The sequence below is a fragment of the Helianthus annuus genome, chromosome 1 (genome assembly GCF_002127325.2).
Source record: "Helianthus annuus cultivar XRQ/B chromosome 1, HanXRQr2.0-SUNRISE, whole genome shotgun sequence".
Taxonomy (NCBI): domain Eukaryota; kingdom Viridiplantae; phylum Streptophyta; class Magnoliopsida; order Asterales; family Asteraceae; genus Helianthus; species Helianthus annuus.
In genome coordinates this window covers 125,295,654-125,309,759 of record NC_035433.2, presented here as the reverse complement: position 1 = coordinate 125,309,759, position 14,106 = coordinate 125,295,654, and the positions used below count along the sequence as shown (strand labels likewise).

Sequence of the window (14,106 nt, the reverse complement as noted above, 5' to 3'; positions counted from 1 at the left end):
TTTCATGCAATATCTTCTGGTTTCAAACCAAATTCATATACATGATGTGAGGTTATGGAAGATTGATCCTTCAAATTTAGAAAGCATACCATTTATGTAACTTGAGTGATGAAATTGATGTTACGAAAGAAAAGAAGAGTGGTGGTATTTGAGATTGAGTTTGGAAATGACTTATTAATTCGTTTTAGCCAATACGTCAATAAGTTATTTGGAAAAGCCCCAAATCCTAGCTTTTGGAAATGACTTATTAACTTATTAGTTTTTTTTTTTAAAAAACCTAATAAGTCAGTAATTCATTTCCAAATTCAATCTATGGAACTCATAATAATCCATTGAATCTTTGTTGTATGCTACTAATTTTTAGTATTGTTTCATTTTTTCGGTTAGTTGCTAAATATTATTAACATTGAGTTAATTACTGTTTTCGTCCCTGTGGTTTGTCAAAAATCACTATTTCAGTCCATTAGTTTAAAAATTGCGATTTCAGTCCCTGTGGTTTCACTTTCGTAACCATTTCAGTCCGTCTCGTAACCATTTCAGTCCCTGTACTAACAGAATAAATGGATTGAAATGGTTACGAAAGTGAAACCACGAGGACTGAAATGGTTACGAAATTGAAACCACAGGGACTGAAATCGCAATTTTTAAACTAATGGACTAAAATAGTGATTTTTGACAAACCACAGGGACGAAAACAATAATAACTCTTTAACATTTGATCTCATGACTATTAAGGTGCGGTTAGTTTATATATATATATATATATATATATATATATATATATATATATATATATATATATATAGGATAATGCTTAGTAAGAAACCCCATTATTTTAGAAAACTTAGCAAACTATATATGTGGCTTACATTTTGCCACGTTGCACAGATCCCTTTCTATTACTTTTGACATCAAGGTTATATTAGTAAATTACATTAACCCCCAAGAACTATCCCCAATATGAATTGACATGTTCATTAATTGCCCATCAAATCGTACCATTCACCCTCCCCCATATTTCTTTTTCATATTTTCCTTTATATCTTCTTCATCATTCATCAGAGAAACCCCATTTCACTTTTACTCCAAATTAGCGAGTAACTCCATTAATATCCATGGAGACAAATCCACCAACCTCAAAATTAATGTCGCCGGTCCGTAGTTTCCCAAACCGGTTCTTTTGCAGCGACTTCCAAAATGATGAGGAATTTAATGCTCCAGGTTTGTCCATATATGTCAATTAACTGTTCAAGAAGTTCTGTTTTTTTTTTGTCTTTTACAACTTTTTAATCTAATAATCCAAACTATACTGCATGGCCATGTTCACTTGTTCCATTCGAAGCTTCTGTATACACTTATATGCATGTTGATTGTTCTCGGTCATCTGAAGCCCCTGTTAGATCCCCGGATGTTGTGGTATCCAACAATTTCATGAACAACGCGTTTAATGATGACCAGGTTATGGATATTGAAGAAGGTTTGTTTTTTCTATACACTGGTTTTGTTTTTTTCTTCCCCAGATATGGCATTGTTCAAACATATTCCATAATGTTCACATGTAGCATCCCAAGATTCCCAGATGCAGCCCATGACTGTTGCTGTTTCTGGATCATCTCATGGTCCTTCTATGTTTGCTGAATCATCACGCGGCCAGTTAGACGGTTGTACAATGCACAATGGGAGCCCACTTTATTCTCATATCACAGATTTATAACCTTTTTTGTCATGCCATGTATAGCAGATTCCTAACTTTTTTCGTTTTATGGTACAGGGCCTTCGAATCCATACTTTGTTTTTGATACCCCTCAGGGAACCCGTTACTGGATTCCTAACGTCGCTGATAAGTTCATACCAGTGTGTGGGAAATCTTATCCAACCTTTGCGGATGTTCTTTCCATGTATGAACTTTATGCGTTTGAAGCAGGTTTTTCTGTAAAAAAAGGGCAAACTAAAGTCTGGAATGGAATTCCCACACACAAGTATCTCCGATGCTCAAAATATGGAAAACCACAACCAAAGAGGACTTTTGACACCCTAGATGAATCTTCTGTTAAGCACCGGAGGACCACCTTCACATGGTGTGACTGTAAGGCAAGCATACTAGTCTCGATCTCGAACGATTCATACACAGTTCTGAGTTTCAATGATATTCATAATCATGAACTTGTTGAGAGTTACAACCGTGATCTTAGCAAGATATCACGGAAACTGTCATTCTCCACGAAACAATTCATTCACAACATGAGTCTAAACCGCATCGGACCAATGAGAGCTTATAGATGTCTTGTAGCTTTAAAAGGAGGGCATCACAATGTCAATGGGACGCCGGTCGATTTTAAAAACTTTAGCCACCAGTTGCGAATTTTTATTGGTGAACGCGACGCACAAGTTTTCCTTGAACGCCTGCGTGAGCGTTTTGACAACCTACCCAACTTCTTTTTTGATTACACTGTATCAAATGGAAAGTTGTCCTCTGTATTCTGGGCTGATGAGATTTCAAAGCTAAACTACAAAGCTTTTGGCGATGTCCTAGCGTTTGACGCAACTTACAGCACAAACAAGTTAGTCCCCCCCCTTTAACATATGTTAGGCCTGATCCCCAAGTATCCAATCTTAACCCCAAAAAGTTTTACATATTGTTAACATCAAATCAATTTTTTGTTCATAGGTACAAGATGGTTTTTGTGCCATTCACGGGTGTGGATCATCATTTCCAATGTGTCACATTTGGAGCGGGTTTGATATCAACCGAGTCCATTGAATCTTACGTGTGGTTGCTTAAGGCTTTCTTGAAGGCACACGGTACTCAACCAACTCTCGTGCTGAGTGATCAAGACCCATCCATGCTACAAGCTGTTCCTATGGTCTTTACCGAATCACGACACCGTCTATGCATGTGGCATATAATGAAAAAACTACCCTCAAAGGTATACAGAAGTTTGTTAGCCCTTAACATGTGTTATTCAACATAACACAATTTTTATATGTCTTCTCAAACTGTTTTAATCTAACTCGTGTTATAACTATTAAATTTTTCAGATCTCTGCCGACGTGCTCGATAACACTGATCTTGGGTCCTGCATTCACCGGTTGGTTTGGAATGTTTATATCAAACCTGAAACGTTTGAGTCCCGCTGGAATGACCTCCTACAAACATTTGGGCTTCAAGACCACAGCTGGTTGAACGACATGTACAACATCAAACATCTCTGGGTACCAGCCTACTTCAGGGAACTGCCCATGTGTTGCTTGATGAAGACCACCTCCCGCTGCGAAAGCTCTAACGCTGCCTTCAAGGTTAACTCAACAAGCGCATACACCCTTGTACAATTTATGATGTGCTTTGAAAATAGGGTAGACAGCCAATGATATCGTCAACGTGTTTCAGAGTACAAAACCTCATCCACAATGTTCACTGGCAATACTGATTTAGCGATAGAACAGCACGCGTTCGCCATTTACACAAACGCTGTTTTCGCGCAAGTTCAAAAAGAGATCATTAAAGGGAAGTTTTTATGCTACATCACAAACCAAACCGAGACCAGCGATTCCAGTCTTCTGATAGACGTCACTCATTTGGATAAAAGGAACAACATCACAAACGTCTATCAGGTAACACATGTTAGGCAATTTCATTATTACCCATCCTCTATCATATGTTACATCTAAAGGGCTTTTCTTTTTTGCTGTCTATGTTCAAAACAGGTTACGTATAACACTGTGGATCAATCGGCCAGTTGCTCATGCAGGAATTTCACACGTATCGGATATCTGTGTCGCCATGTCTTTTGCGTCTATCGCTTGAAAAATGTTGAAAGGATTCCACCACAATACATAAACGATAGGTGGCGTCGAGATGCCCTCCCCAAACATGTTTTTTCAATTTCCAGTCGATACGGAGTCAACCCACATGCACCGTCCGTTATGCGGAATGAAACCCTCGACCTCGTTACTGAATGCGTTGATGTTGCCAGAACCGATGAGGATGCGTTGGCAAAATTAGTTGACCAACTCAGGGATTTCAAGATCAATGTTCTTTCCAAGCAACCTTTGTCAACAACTGAAAATGAATCAAATGAGTGTCAAATGGAAGAAATAGTTGGACAGCCAATCAACATTCCAGTCGAAGTTGCTAATCCAGAAGTTGCACGCAATAAAGGATGTGGTACTCATACTCGCATTTCTGGGCCCGGTGAGAAGGCCAAAGCAAAACCACCAAAACGTCCAAAGCAGCTTCGTTTATGCAAGCGTTGTGGTCTGTATGTCGACGACCACGACTCACGCAACTGCCTTAAGGTGGCTGCAATGAAAGCAGCAAAGGCAGCTGCTGAACAACAAAGGCAGACCGCCACTGGCGACTGATCCTCTGATTAAAATCTTTATGTAGTACTATGTAATGGGAGACTCTCTTCATTTTGGCCTTCTTACACACATGTAACAGTCTTTTGACATCATCCTGCTATTCTCTGTTACGTGTGTAAGAAGGTGGAACTATTTTCATCCCAATAACCATAAATAGGATTGTAAGAAACTCTATGGCTTTGGCCACTTTTGTGTTTGTAGGACCGAAGATCTTCGGGGACCGCTGTGGTCTATTAACGGGTTTATCTTAATATTATCTGCATTTTGATATTTGTTTTTCTGTGTTTTATTTTTTTACTATGGCATAAAAACAACTGCTTAACACATGTTATTCCCCATAATGCTTTGGTCTTTTTAACTTGAAAGGATCAAAACAATCTTTGTTAACCACACAATCTGGCATAAAAACAACTGCTTAACACATGTTACTCCCCATAATGCTTGGGCATTTTAACTTGAAAGGATCAAAACAAGCTGTGTTAACCACACAAAAACAGCATATATATTAAACCAAGTCAAGTCAGGTTATATAAGTATACTTCACCTCTAGACAACTTTACAGTGTTATAAAAACAGCTGGTTAACACATGTTAGTCCCCATAATGCTTGGGTCTTTAAACTTGAAAGTATCAAAACAATATGTGTTAACCACATAAAAACAGCATATATATTAAACCACGTCAGGTTATAGAAGTAGACTTCACCTCTAAGCAACTTAAACAAACATTCTACTAGTAGGTTACAAAAAAAGAAAAAAAAAACATAATAAAATACCAACAAGACGACATTCGTATGTCGTTTTGTTACAACATAGGGTCATCAGGTTAACACATCTTCAACCATTTTCAACATACTAACTACCCATTGTTATCCTCCATCTGTAACAAGCTTTTCATCATGGTGTGGGAAATTCCTCATCATGAAAGTACAGAGGAGAGGGGATGCGCTCACTCTCCCATGGGTCATGGTAACACCAGGACTGGATTGTTTCGGGTGAGTATGGACACAACGGGCAACCACACATTTCATGGTCTGGATCCGTTAGCAACCTAACCAACTCATCTGGTAGCCCCTTCAACTTTTCATCTTCTGGAACAACGTGCTCCCTTCGGCGTGACGGTTCTTGCGATACACCAGCTACATCAGTTACATTTTTGGTTCCGCTTTCTGAAGCATCTTCACCAGAAGCTACTACAGTTTTCCCGTCTTCTCCATTCTGGTGACACCCTTTTCTTTCGTTAACCTCCCCGTACCGGCCCTCACATGCTTCCTTCCCCTTTTGCTTCCGCTTCTCCATGCCTGGTTGGCTAGCCGTAACCTTACCTTCACACGGGTCCATCACATTAAAAGACTTTGGGACCTCTACCAGTTTATGGTTAACTGAAGTGGTGAAGTATTACAGAATATGAATTTGGTTCTTCACTACAATACTTATAGAGGTGTTCCCTGACTACATTTAATATAGGTCTTTGTGACTTGACTTTGATGTGACCAAAAGGTGATAAAAAGCAATTGTTCCTTTTCCCAATAAAGTTGTTTTATAGACACCAACCCCTATGCTTGTAGTATTCTGCCACCAACTTTCCCCAATTTCCAATATTCGTACTACCTTTTTAGAAAGACTGTTCCCCTTGGAAGCAGCATTTTCTCTTTTTCTATAATGTTACACGTACCTTTATATAAATTCAAACAATTTCTAATAAAATATTATAAACTACGTCAATAAACTAGATTAATAATATTCTAAGACATTTAACAACACATCAATATTCTTTAGAGTTTAGAATTACCAAGTTACTAAACATCAGATTGAATATAGATAGTCTATCCCCAAAAAGACATCGTGACGATGCCATACCCAACAAAACACCTACCCCGCAATAACTTCAAAGCAACATCCCCAAATCCATCAAAGTACATTACATGTTTCCAAAAACATAGCTGGCGCAATTAATGCACAATGGTTCTACAGTAACTTCCGTTTCACCCCCCTAACACATGTTACTCTATTCGGCAATCCTCCTTGATTTTGGGCAGCAACACATTCACCTCCGAACATAATATGTGCGCCGCATACCTCTTTCTCAACTTTCTCACCTCCGCCATCTTCCTCGCCCCACTCGTGCTGAACCCACAGTTAAAACTTTTGTTTTTCCCCATATAGCACTCCATGTGCCGCATCAAGAAGACCCCACAATCAGTTGTGTTTGCGGTGGTCGCCCAAGGAACCGGCATACGCTGGATGTTGCAGTACTCTACGTCATCGGCTCGCGGATTCCCAACCTCCCGCAGATATTGCACAAACATATCTTTCTGCATACGCATACACAAGCCATGGTAAAAAAAAAAAAAGCAGATCCTCAATATTATCACACTTATTTGTTCAACAATTGTCAGTTTAGTAACTTACGATCTTATACGCTGTGTCCTTGTGTAGGTAGTAGACACTATCTTCTATCAACTGACCTTGTCGGGCTTTGTCATTATCAATGACATAAATCCCGGGGTCGCGTAACTCAAACACTAGCAAGTAAAAGTGTTTGTGCTCCAATATAGGGAAGAAAACAATGTCTTGATTTCGAAAATCAGGAACGTTTTCACCGCTGTTAACCGCACCTTTTATCCCAAGCCGAAACTTGTGCATCCGCGCCTCTACTCCGCCTTCCTCAGATGTGAGCATCCACGGAAACTTTAAGCATAACAGAGAAATTAATAAGGTCAAAAAGTCGCCACACTGTAATCTCTATATACATGACACTCACCACAACTTTAGTACCAAAGAATTGCCTACTATAAGCCTCCCGTGATTTTCTTTTCTCTTGGAAGTTTAGCACCTCCGCCCAACAGTCAATAATACCATCTGAGACCTCATTGCCAACGTTTAAACTCTTGAACATAGACCGAGACGCTTGTACATGGGTAGGGCTTCTAAACAGCAACTCCCTGGTGTCAGATGTACAAATTATAAATTAAATTGCATACGTTAACATATGTAATTTATTGTTTTACTAAAATTTCGTACGGTGACCCCCCTACTTACACAGCCATGTGTATCGGACTATCTACATCAACCACCGACGACGAACCCTGTTCCCTCCTGCGGAAAAAAACAAAATATAACCAATTATCTAGTGTGGAACTTGGTTGATGGTTTACCCTATTACTATAAAACAATAAACCACGTTGCAGTTCTACTTACACGTTTGCCTCCATTGCCCGCTTCCTACGAGAATACCCACTTAAAAGGTGCAATGGGCTTTCATCAGCGTATATGTACTCCCACAAATTTGTCTCCTTCTTAGTTATTGGCTGGCCCATGTCAACAGTCCTTATATAGTAAGGTGATCTGTTTGGTTCCGCTGCCACTTTCTCTCTGAAAGGGAGCTTCCTTTTTTGTGCCCCCAACTCAGCCAACATACGCACACGGTTTGCAAGCGGAATATTGTCCTCCACCTCATACATATCACCCCCACAAAATTCCAGACCAGTTTGACCTTTGTGGATTGCAATGGCCGGGTCATAGGAGCTAACTGGGTCTACCATTATAACCATACTCAAGTCTGTGGTAGCCTCCATATCACCTAACACATATAAAATAAATAGCTCACGTAACGCATTAAAGATTACAACACACTTGATGCGGTAAATGAATGTGTTTCAGCTCACCGGAACGCTCGGTTTCTGTCCGAGGAATGTCATCCATCTTCCCACTTGTGCAACCTGCACGTTTAATGCAAATAAGTATATTATATATGACTCGAACTAACCCATCAATACTAAGTTTGTTTAATGCTATATCGTACCAATTTCCTGTGACACGTCGAATTGACCCCCAATTTGTGTCATCCCAAGACTCCAATTCGGGCCATCTAAATTCCGTTCATCAAAAAGGGTATCGCCTTCACACACTGTGTGTATGATTAACACATGTTAACTCACTAAATGATACATGTAGGAAACCAGTTAACACATGTTAGAGCATGAAAGTCCTTACCGTTCTTCTCCGCAGGAGGGACCTCTTCAGCCGCTTTCCCTTTTCCATCGACAACCTGGGCCTTCTCGAAACCGTCGCTCGAAACTAAGTCTACCCCCGCGCTACTGCACCCTTGCATATTTACAATAGTAGCATACATCCCATCATGCTCAATCTTACCTTCTGCAGCTGCATAAAACAATGCTGTTACATCTCATGCACAACTTAGTACCAGAAGCTGCATATATAATTACCGTTAAAAACACGGTCACACTCATCAACAGCCCCCTTGCCTTCGCCATCCAGAACCCCATGTTCATCCTTATCATTAACAGCACCTTCCACAGATGAAAACACGACGCCACCACTCTCTTCTTTTCTTCCATCAGATGCAGCCCTAACTTCATTCTCAATCTTACGATCTGTACTTGCATAAACATTTTTCGAATAAATAAGGCATGGCTAAGCATGGCTAAACAACTAAAACGGTTTCCGAAGATTACCTTCCTTCTCATTCCATTCAACCTGTTTGCTATCCTTAACCTCCATCTCGACCATTTTGGCCACCTCTTGATCACAAACAAACCTTCCTTCGTAAATCTCATCCTTTTTGGCGTCATTCGCTTCCAGATCGGTGTTCTGTTCATCATTGTCATTCGCAGTCACTTTATTGTCTGTATCCACTCTATGTTCATCTTTACTAACAAACTGCATGTCCGAACCACGGTAATCTGTCCAAACAAGATGCCCTATGTTAAATCAAATAAAGTAACAAAGCACACTTTTAAAGTCAGGCATTATTAAAGGGGTACGGGAACTACCACGTGCACCATGCACTTCTGCTGCTTTAATACGCAGTATTGCACGCATTAAACCCAGCGGCTTATGCACTTCTTCAGCATCACTTTTATCCACGCCTCCTGCTCCTTTATTTTCTTCGGCCCCACCAACACTACAGTCACCTCCACTTGAATTACCAGCATCATGAACACTCTTATCACCTTCGACGACTTCATTTGTTTTTTGCCCAAGTTCACTAAACCCCAGTTCTCTCTCTTCCAGTTGCTTCTTAGTCTTGTTCAACCCTATAACATCACATGAATATTAAATGGGTTTCAGACACGTACGCATATTAGAGGGTACTAAATTTTAACGAGCAACAAACTACGCGTTTTAATTCTAAATCTAAAAGTATGATGAAACTGGTAACACATGTTACAGTTTACCTGATTCGTTGCCATCATCCGTTTTTTCCCGATCAATCTTTATTTTCGTCTTCGGGCAATTCGGGGTCACAAAGCTTGCTTTCGTTTCGGGAGCATCCTTTAACTTATTCAGACGGGGAGATCTCCTTACCCGCGACGACATACCTCCTTCTTCCAGCGCTCCGGTACACTTAGTTCCATCAGCAAATACGCATGATCCCCCCGCACCATCTGCTGCAACCACAAAGGAAGGTTATACTATACGATAATTATCACCTTAACGTGTGTTAGAGTAAACATTTCATTCCATAACATATAGTAAAGGTACATAAACTCTTTTTGCGCTATAAACGTACTCTTAAAATGGTAATACATGTAACAATTTACCTTTTTCTTTGCCACCATCCGTGCCTTGTCCACCAAACTTCATAGTTGTCTTTCTTCTTTTTGGGGTCACAAACCCTTCTTCTGTCTCACTAACATGCTTTAACTTCTCAAGTCTTGCAGATCTCCGCACCTCACCCGACTTTCCACCATCTTCCATCTTTTCAGCATAGTCTTCTCCACCATCATCTACGAATGATTGGCCCGCAACATCAGCTGCAAACCCAAAAAAAAATGTCAATCAATACAGGTTGCCACACCGTCAAAATGTGTTACAGTGACCAAATTAAGAATGATAACCAACACAACAGGTATAACATTTAACACGTGGTTCCGTGTTCATTTCATAAACATCGTCAGCACACCTTCTTGGGCATCAAAGTCTATTGCTGAAGATCCTACTGCTTTCAATCTACTTTTACTGATTTTTTTGTTTTGCCGGATAAGCGACTTCCTGTACAAGCTCGCTATTGGTGACCCATCCGAAAAATCGTCGTCCATGCCATCCCCTACGAAATCGTTTGCACAACGATCAATGGATTACAAAATATTTAACTAAATAACACAAACAATAACAGTTACTAACCAGCGTTCTCTCCTTCGTTGATGTGAAACCTTTCATCATTTCTCAAATCTCCCAAGACCGAATTGATCTTGTGTGACGCTAAATCTACCGCGTCATCGTGATCCTCCCTTTCACTAACTTTCTTCTCAAACATACTTTCAAACGTTGCCTTCAACTCTTGTACTTCTTCGTCTTCATGGCTCTCCACCAATAGCGATTCTAACATACCCTCAATGTTGACTTTGTTCTTCTTTGTCACGTATATTAACTGTCGTACTATCGTCAACCTCTCCTGTTGAGAATAGTTTTTCAACATTTTTCATACTATGAACATATACTAATTGCAAAAAACACATGTTAGAGCATCTAACTTTACCTCTTTAGTTGCCCAGTGTTCCATGTTATAGTTTCTGGGACGTGTTAATCCTTTAAACCGTCCTGTTCCAAACCCACCAGCAAGGATTTCAAGCCTTTCTCTCTCTCTCAATCTTTTCAAGTTCCAAAAAGCTAAAGGACACACCGCACTGTCTACCTCCATCCCCGTGCACTCAATGCTATCAACGTACAACAACTACAAGAAACAACGATCCGTTCAGCCCGGAAATAATCAACTATTCTAACACATGTTAATTATCTAAAATAATTAAAAGTACACTTACCATCAGAATCGCTAGAGGACCGACGAAGAAACTTTGTGGGTCAAGCCGATTCCAGGTATCCTTGCAAGTTCTCAGCTTTTCTACAACAAGGTCACACCAGTCTATTGTTGCAAAGTCCATTTCTTCATCCAGATACTCCAAGATTTCTTCCCGTAAACAACTTTGTTTATGACAATCAACCAGCACTGCCACAAAACACATTACAAAATCCATCCTGAAATCAAAACTGTCTTCGCCATCGGACTCATCTATCATTTTCACCATCTTTGTTGGAGGCACCATTGCCCCCGGGTATCTCGCCCTCCAATCCGCAATGGCATCAGTCAGCATCGGCAGCTTACCAATCGAACTAAACTTTTGTCCACCAGTCGGAATCCCTAATAACTTATGAATCACTTTCCTGTTCACCTTGATATCACCGGCAGGCGTACATATCACCATCTTATCTGGATTAAAATTGTCCACAACAAAATAACCTAACTTAGCCGGCAAACCATCAACGCTGAAAGTTAGCAAACGTCCAAAGCCCATTTCCCTGACTGTGTCACGTTGTTGTTCTGTCAATGCCCGTACACACTTATAAAACTGCAATGGTGCAGATCTTGTCCTTATGCCTGGAAATTCATCCTTTTTTGCTCGCTTACGGGCTTTCTGAACCTTTTCCGGTTTGTTACCAACTACCTTTGGTTTCCCTGCTTTACCTTTCCCATTGTCATCCGAACCCTTCTTCTTTTTGGTCCTTAACGCTCCGCCCTTCGATGTAGCCGTCACTTCTGCCCTACTTACTGAAATAACATTTTATACGAAACAACAACATCCCAAACAATTAGTCTACTTTACAACCACCGATGACAACATGTAAGAATTTTTCATTCGTAACATCCAAATTTTTGAAGGGCTTAAAAAATAACTAACCACGGTTTTTTCGCATTACATTGCCATAATTATCATCGGCGCTGTTTCTTTCACCTGCTGATTATCACATGTTAGTGAATTTTCAAGGTCATGCCCAATTAACACATGTTAAACAAAGCCAACAGTATTTAACTAACCACGTTTTCTTTTATTTCCACACCCAGAAATATCCCCGACAATGCTTTTCTTCCCTACAGTTTCAAACATGTTACTCAGATTTATCTGGATACGCAATTAGCCTCTATTGCAACAAAAGGAACTTACCACTGTGCTTTTTGTTATGTCCCCGTTTGCTTTCCACACAACCTTCATTTAGCACCGATACATTCGTAAGGAAAACGATTAGCCCAACAATACTTTATACAAATTATAAACAATATTACTGCTTAACCGTTACCTGTTTTCCGTCTTTTCCCATGGCTTACTGACACACTATCGGTATCATCATACACTGCAAGGCATCCAACAAAATTCAGTTACGCCTAATTTCTTATCCAACACACTATCAATATACAGATCACCTTGAACTATGTTAAGTGTTCAGAAACATAAAAATTCTAACCTAACTCCCGTTGGGTCGGACCAAAGTCAGATTGTTGTTTGGAAGGTCCGGGCTTGGGTTCGTCGGATAAAATCACAACGCTAGGGCTCTCAGACCTTTTTTGCCCTAACCTGTGTTTCGAAGTCCTACATATATAAAAGAAAACTAACTCAGGTGCCATTTTCCAATAATCCGTTGAAGAAAACCACCTTTTACATGACGGATAACAACAAACTAACCTTTTACTTGAAGTCTGAATCTTCCTTAATCGTTTCAGCTTCAACGACGACGACAAGATTATGAACGACTTCCTCATTCTCCAAGCTGGACACTATCGGCTTCTGTGTTAGGGTTTGGGGAGTAGCTTTTCAATGTTTCTTTTTAATGGTAAAGAAGAAAAACTTTTGAATTGTGTTAGGGTTAGGGACGAGAGAGAAACATGAACAGGAGGGGAGAAATGAGTATAATGGAAAAGAAGATAAATTTTTGAATTTTGTTTACACTTCTTTGATTAGACGGCTACTGCATGGCAGTGGTTTCTGTTTCCCAATGTGTATGTTCACTTCCGAAAATGCCCTTGGATGGTACAAAATGGCAGTCCTTTTTATTTCTTTTTATTTTTATTCATACCAAAATAATCATGGCCTTTGATCAAGTTTGATGTAAGCTAATCAATGGTTCACAATGGGTTTCCATAGTTTTCTTAAAAAGATAGGGTTTCTTATATAACCAAGCCCTATATATATATATATATATATATATGCTTCGTTTTGGCAGGCTACTAAGGGCTGTTTGGCAACTTCTGAATGGTTAAGTGCTGAACTATTAAGAGGTCTGAACCATTAAAATACATTATAATGTTTAACCCTTCAGAGTCAAATGTCTGACCAATTCAGATTAAATGTCTTAACCATTCAGACTTTGTATAAAACTTAACCATTCAGAGACAAATGTCTGAACCATTCAGACATCTGCTCACGAAACAAACAGTCTGAACCATTAAGTGCTGGACCAGTAAGAGGTCTGAATCATTAAGAGCCTCATTAAGAGGTAAACAAACAGCCCCTAGAACATTTAGCAATATGGTTAGCTATTCGTAAATAGGGATTAGGATCAAATACAAAGGTTCTTAATTGTAAGAAGGGTACAAAGGCTCCTAATTATTTATTTATTTATTTTTTTTGCCGAGGAGGGGGGGGGGTTGTTCAGGTTTTGGGTGGTGGCGTAGTAGGTTTAGGTTATAGGTTATTAGACCCTTGTCACTTTATAAATCTTTCTTACACTTCTTACAATTATGAGTATTTGTAGAATAACTTAACCCTCGTAAATAGATTTGTACATGATGCAGCGAGATTTGTATAGTCATAGATTTATGAGTTTAACCTCCTAAAAAAAACCGTGTTCAAAGGTTGTGGTATTGTTGTATGTTCATATTATTTTTACAAAGTCATGACGTTAATCATTATTTTCAAAATAAAACCATAGATAAATCGGTTGCTCTA

General features: G+C 39.6%; 3 protein-coding genes and 1 long non-coding RNA gene across 4 annotated transcripts; 2 read left to right on the top strand and 2 right to left on the bottom strand.

Annotated features, from left to right (window-relative positions):
• Positions 1–1,461: 1,461 nt before the first annotated feature.
• On the top strand, positions 1,462–3,369 carry LOC110930727 (protein FAR1-RELATED SEQUENCE 5-like). Its single transcript, XM_022174093.2, has 5 exons — positions 1,462–1,477; positions 1,563–1,661; positions 1,772–2,561; positions 2,669–2,927; positions 3,040–3,369. Exons 1-5 carry the CDS (start codon positions 1,462–1,464, stop codon positions 3,367–3,369), a joined length of 1,494 nt encoding a protein of 497 aa, XP_022029785.2.
• Positions 3,370–3,408: 39 nt separating this feature from the next.
• LOC110930720 (protein FAR1-RELATED SEQUENCE 1-like) lies at positions 3,409–4,362 on the top strand. The gene is made up of 2 exons (XM_022174080.1): positions 3,409–3,612; positions 3,706–4,362. Exons 1-2 carry the CDS (start codon positions 3,409–3,411, stop codon positions 4,360–4,362), a joined length of 861 nt encoding a protein of 286 aa, XP_022029772.1.
• A 6,357-nt stretch (positions 4,363–10,719) lies between these two features.
• Positions 10,720–12,079, bottom strand: LOC118491356. Its single transcript, XM_035989060.1, has 4 exons — positions 12,064–12,079; positions 11,149–11,933; positions 10,861–11,060; positions 10,720–10,813 (listed from the first exon to the last, which is right to left on the bottom strand). The coding sequence occupies exons 1-4, from the start codon at positions 12,077–12,079 to the stop codon at positions 10,720–10,722; spliced, it is 1,095 nt and encodes a 364-aa protein (XP_035844953.1).
• A 119-nt stretch (positions 12,080–12,198) lies between these two features.
• LOC110939592 lies at positions 12,199–12,513 on the bottom strand. The gene is made up of 3 exons (XR_002592333.2): positions 12,461–12,513; positions 12,328–12,369; positions 12,199–12,254 (listed from the first exon to the last, which is right to left on the bottom strand). It is a non-coding gene; the product is annotated as an uncharacterized LOC110939592 (long non-coding RNA).
• Between the last annotated feature and the right edge of the window lie 1,593 nt (positions 12,514–14,106).

Bases quoted from the DNA above. Each gene is read 5' to 3' on its own strand.
- LOC110930727 (XM_022174093.2), top strand. The intron at 1,662-1,771 runs GTTGTACAATGC...TTTATGGTACAG, and splicing joins ATCACGCGGCCAGTTAGACG to GGCCTTCGAATCCATACTTT. The intron at 2,928-3,039 runs GTATACAGAAGT...TAAATTTTTCAG, and splicing joins TGAAAAAACTACCCTCAAAG to ATCTCTGCCGACGTGCTCGA.
- LOC110930720 (XM_022174080.1), top strand. From the start codon at position 3,409: ATGTTCACTGGCAATACTGATTTAGCGATAGAACAGCACGCGTTCGCC. The intron at 3,613-3,705 runs GTAACACATGTT...TGTTCAAAACAG, and splicing joins ACATCACAAACGTCTATCAG to GTTACGTATAACACTGTGGA.
- LOC118491356 (XM_035989060.1), bottom strand. The intron at 11,061-11,148 runs GTAAGTGTACTT...TGTTTCTTGTAG, and splicing joins GTCCTCTAGCGATTCTGATG to TTGTTGTACGTTGATAGCAT. The intron at 10,814-10,860 runs GTTAGATGCTCT...ATATGTTCATAG, and splicing joins TGGGCAACTAAAGAGGTAAA to TATGAAAAATGTTGAAAAAC.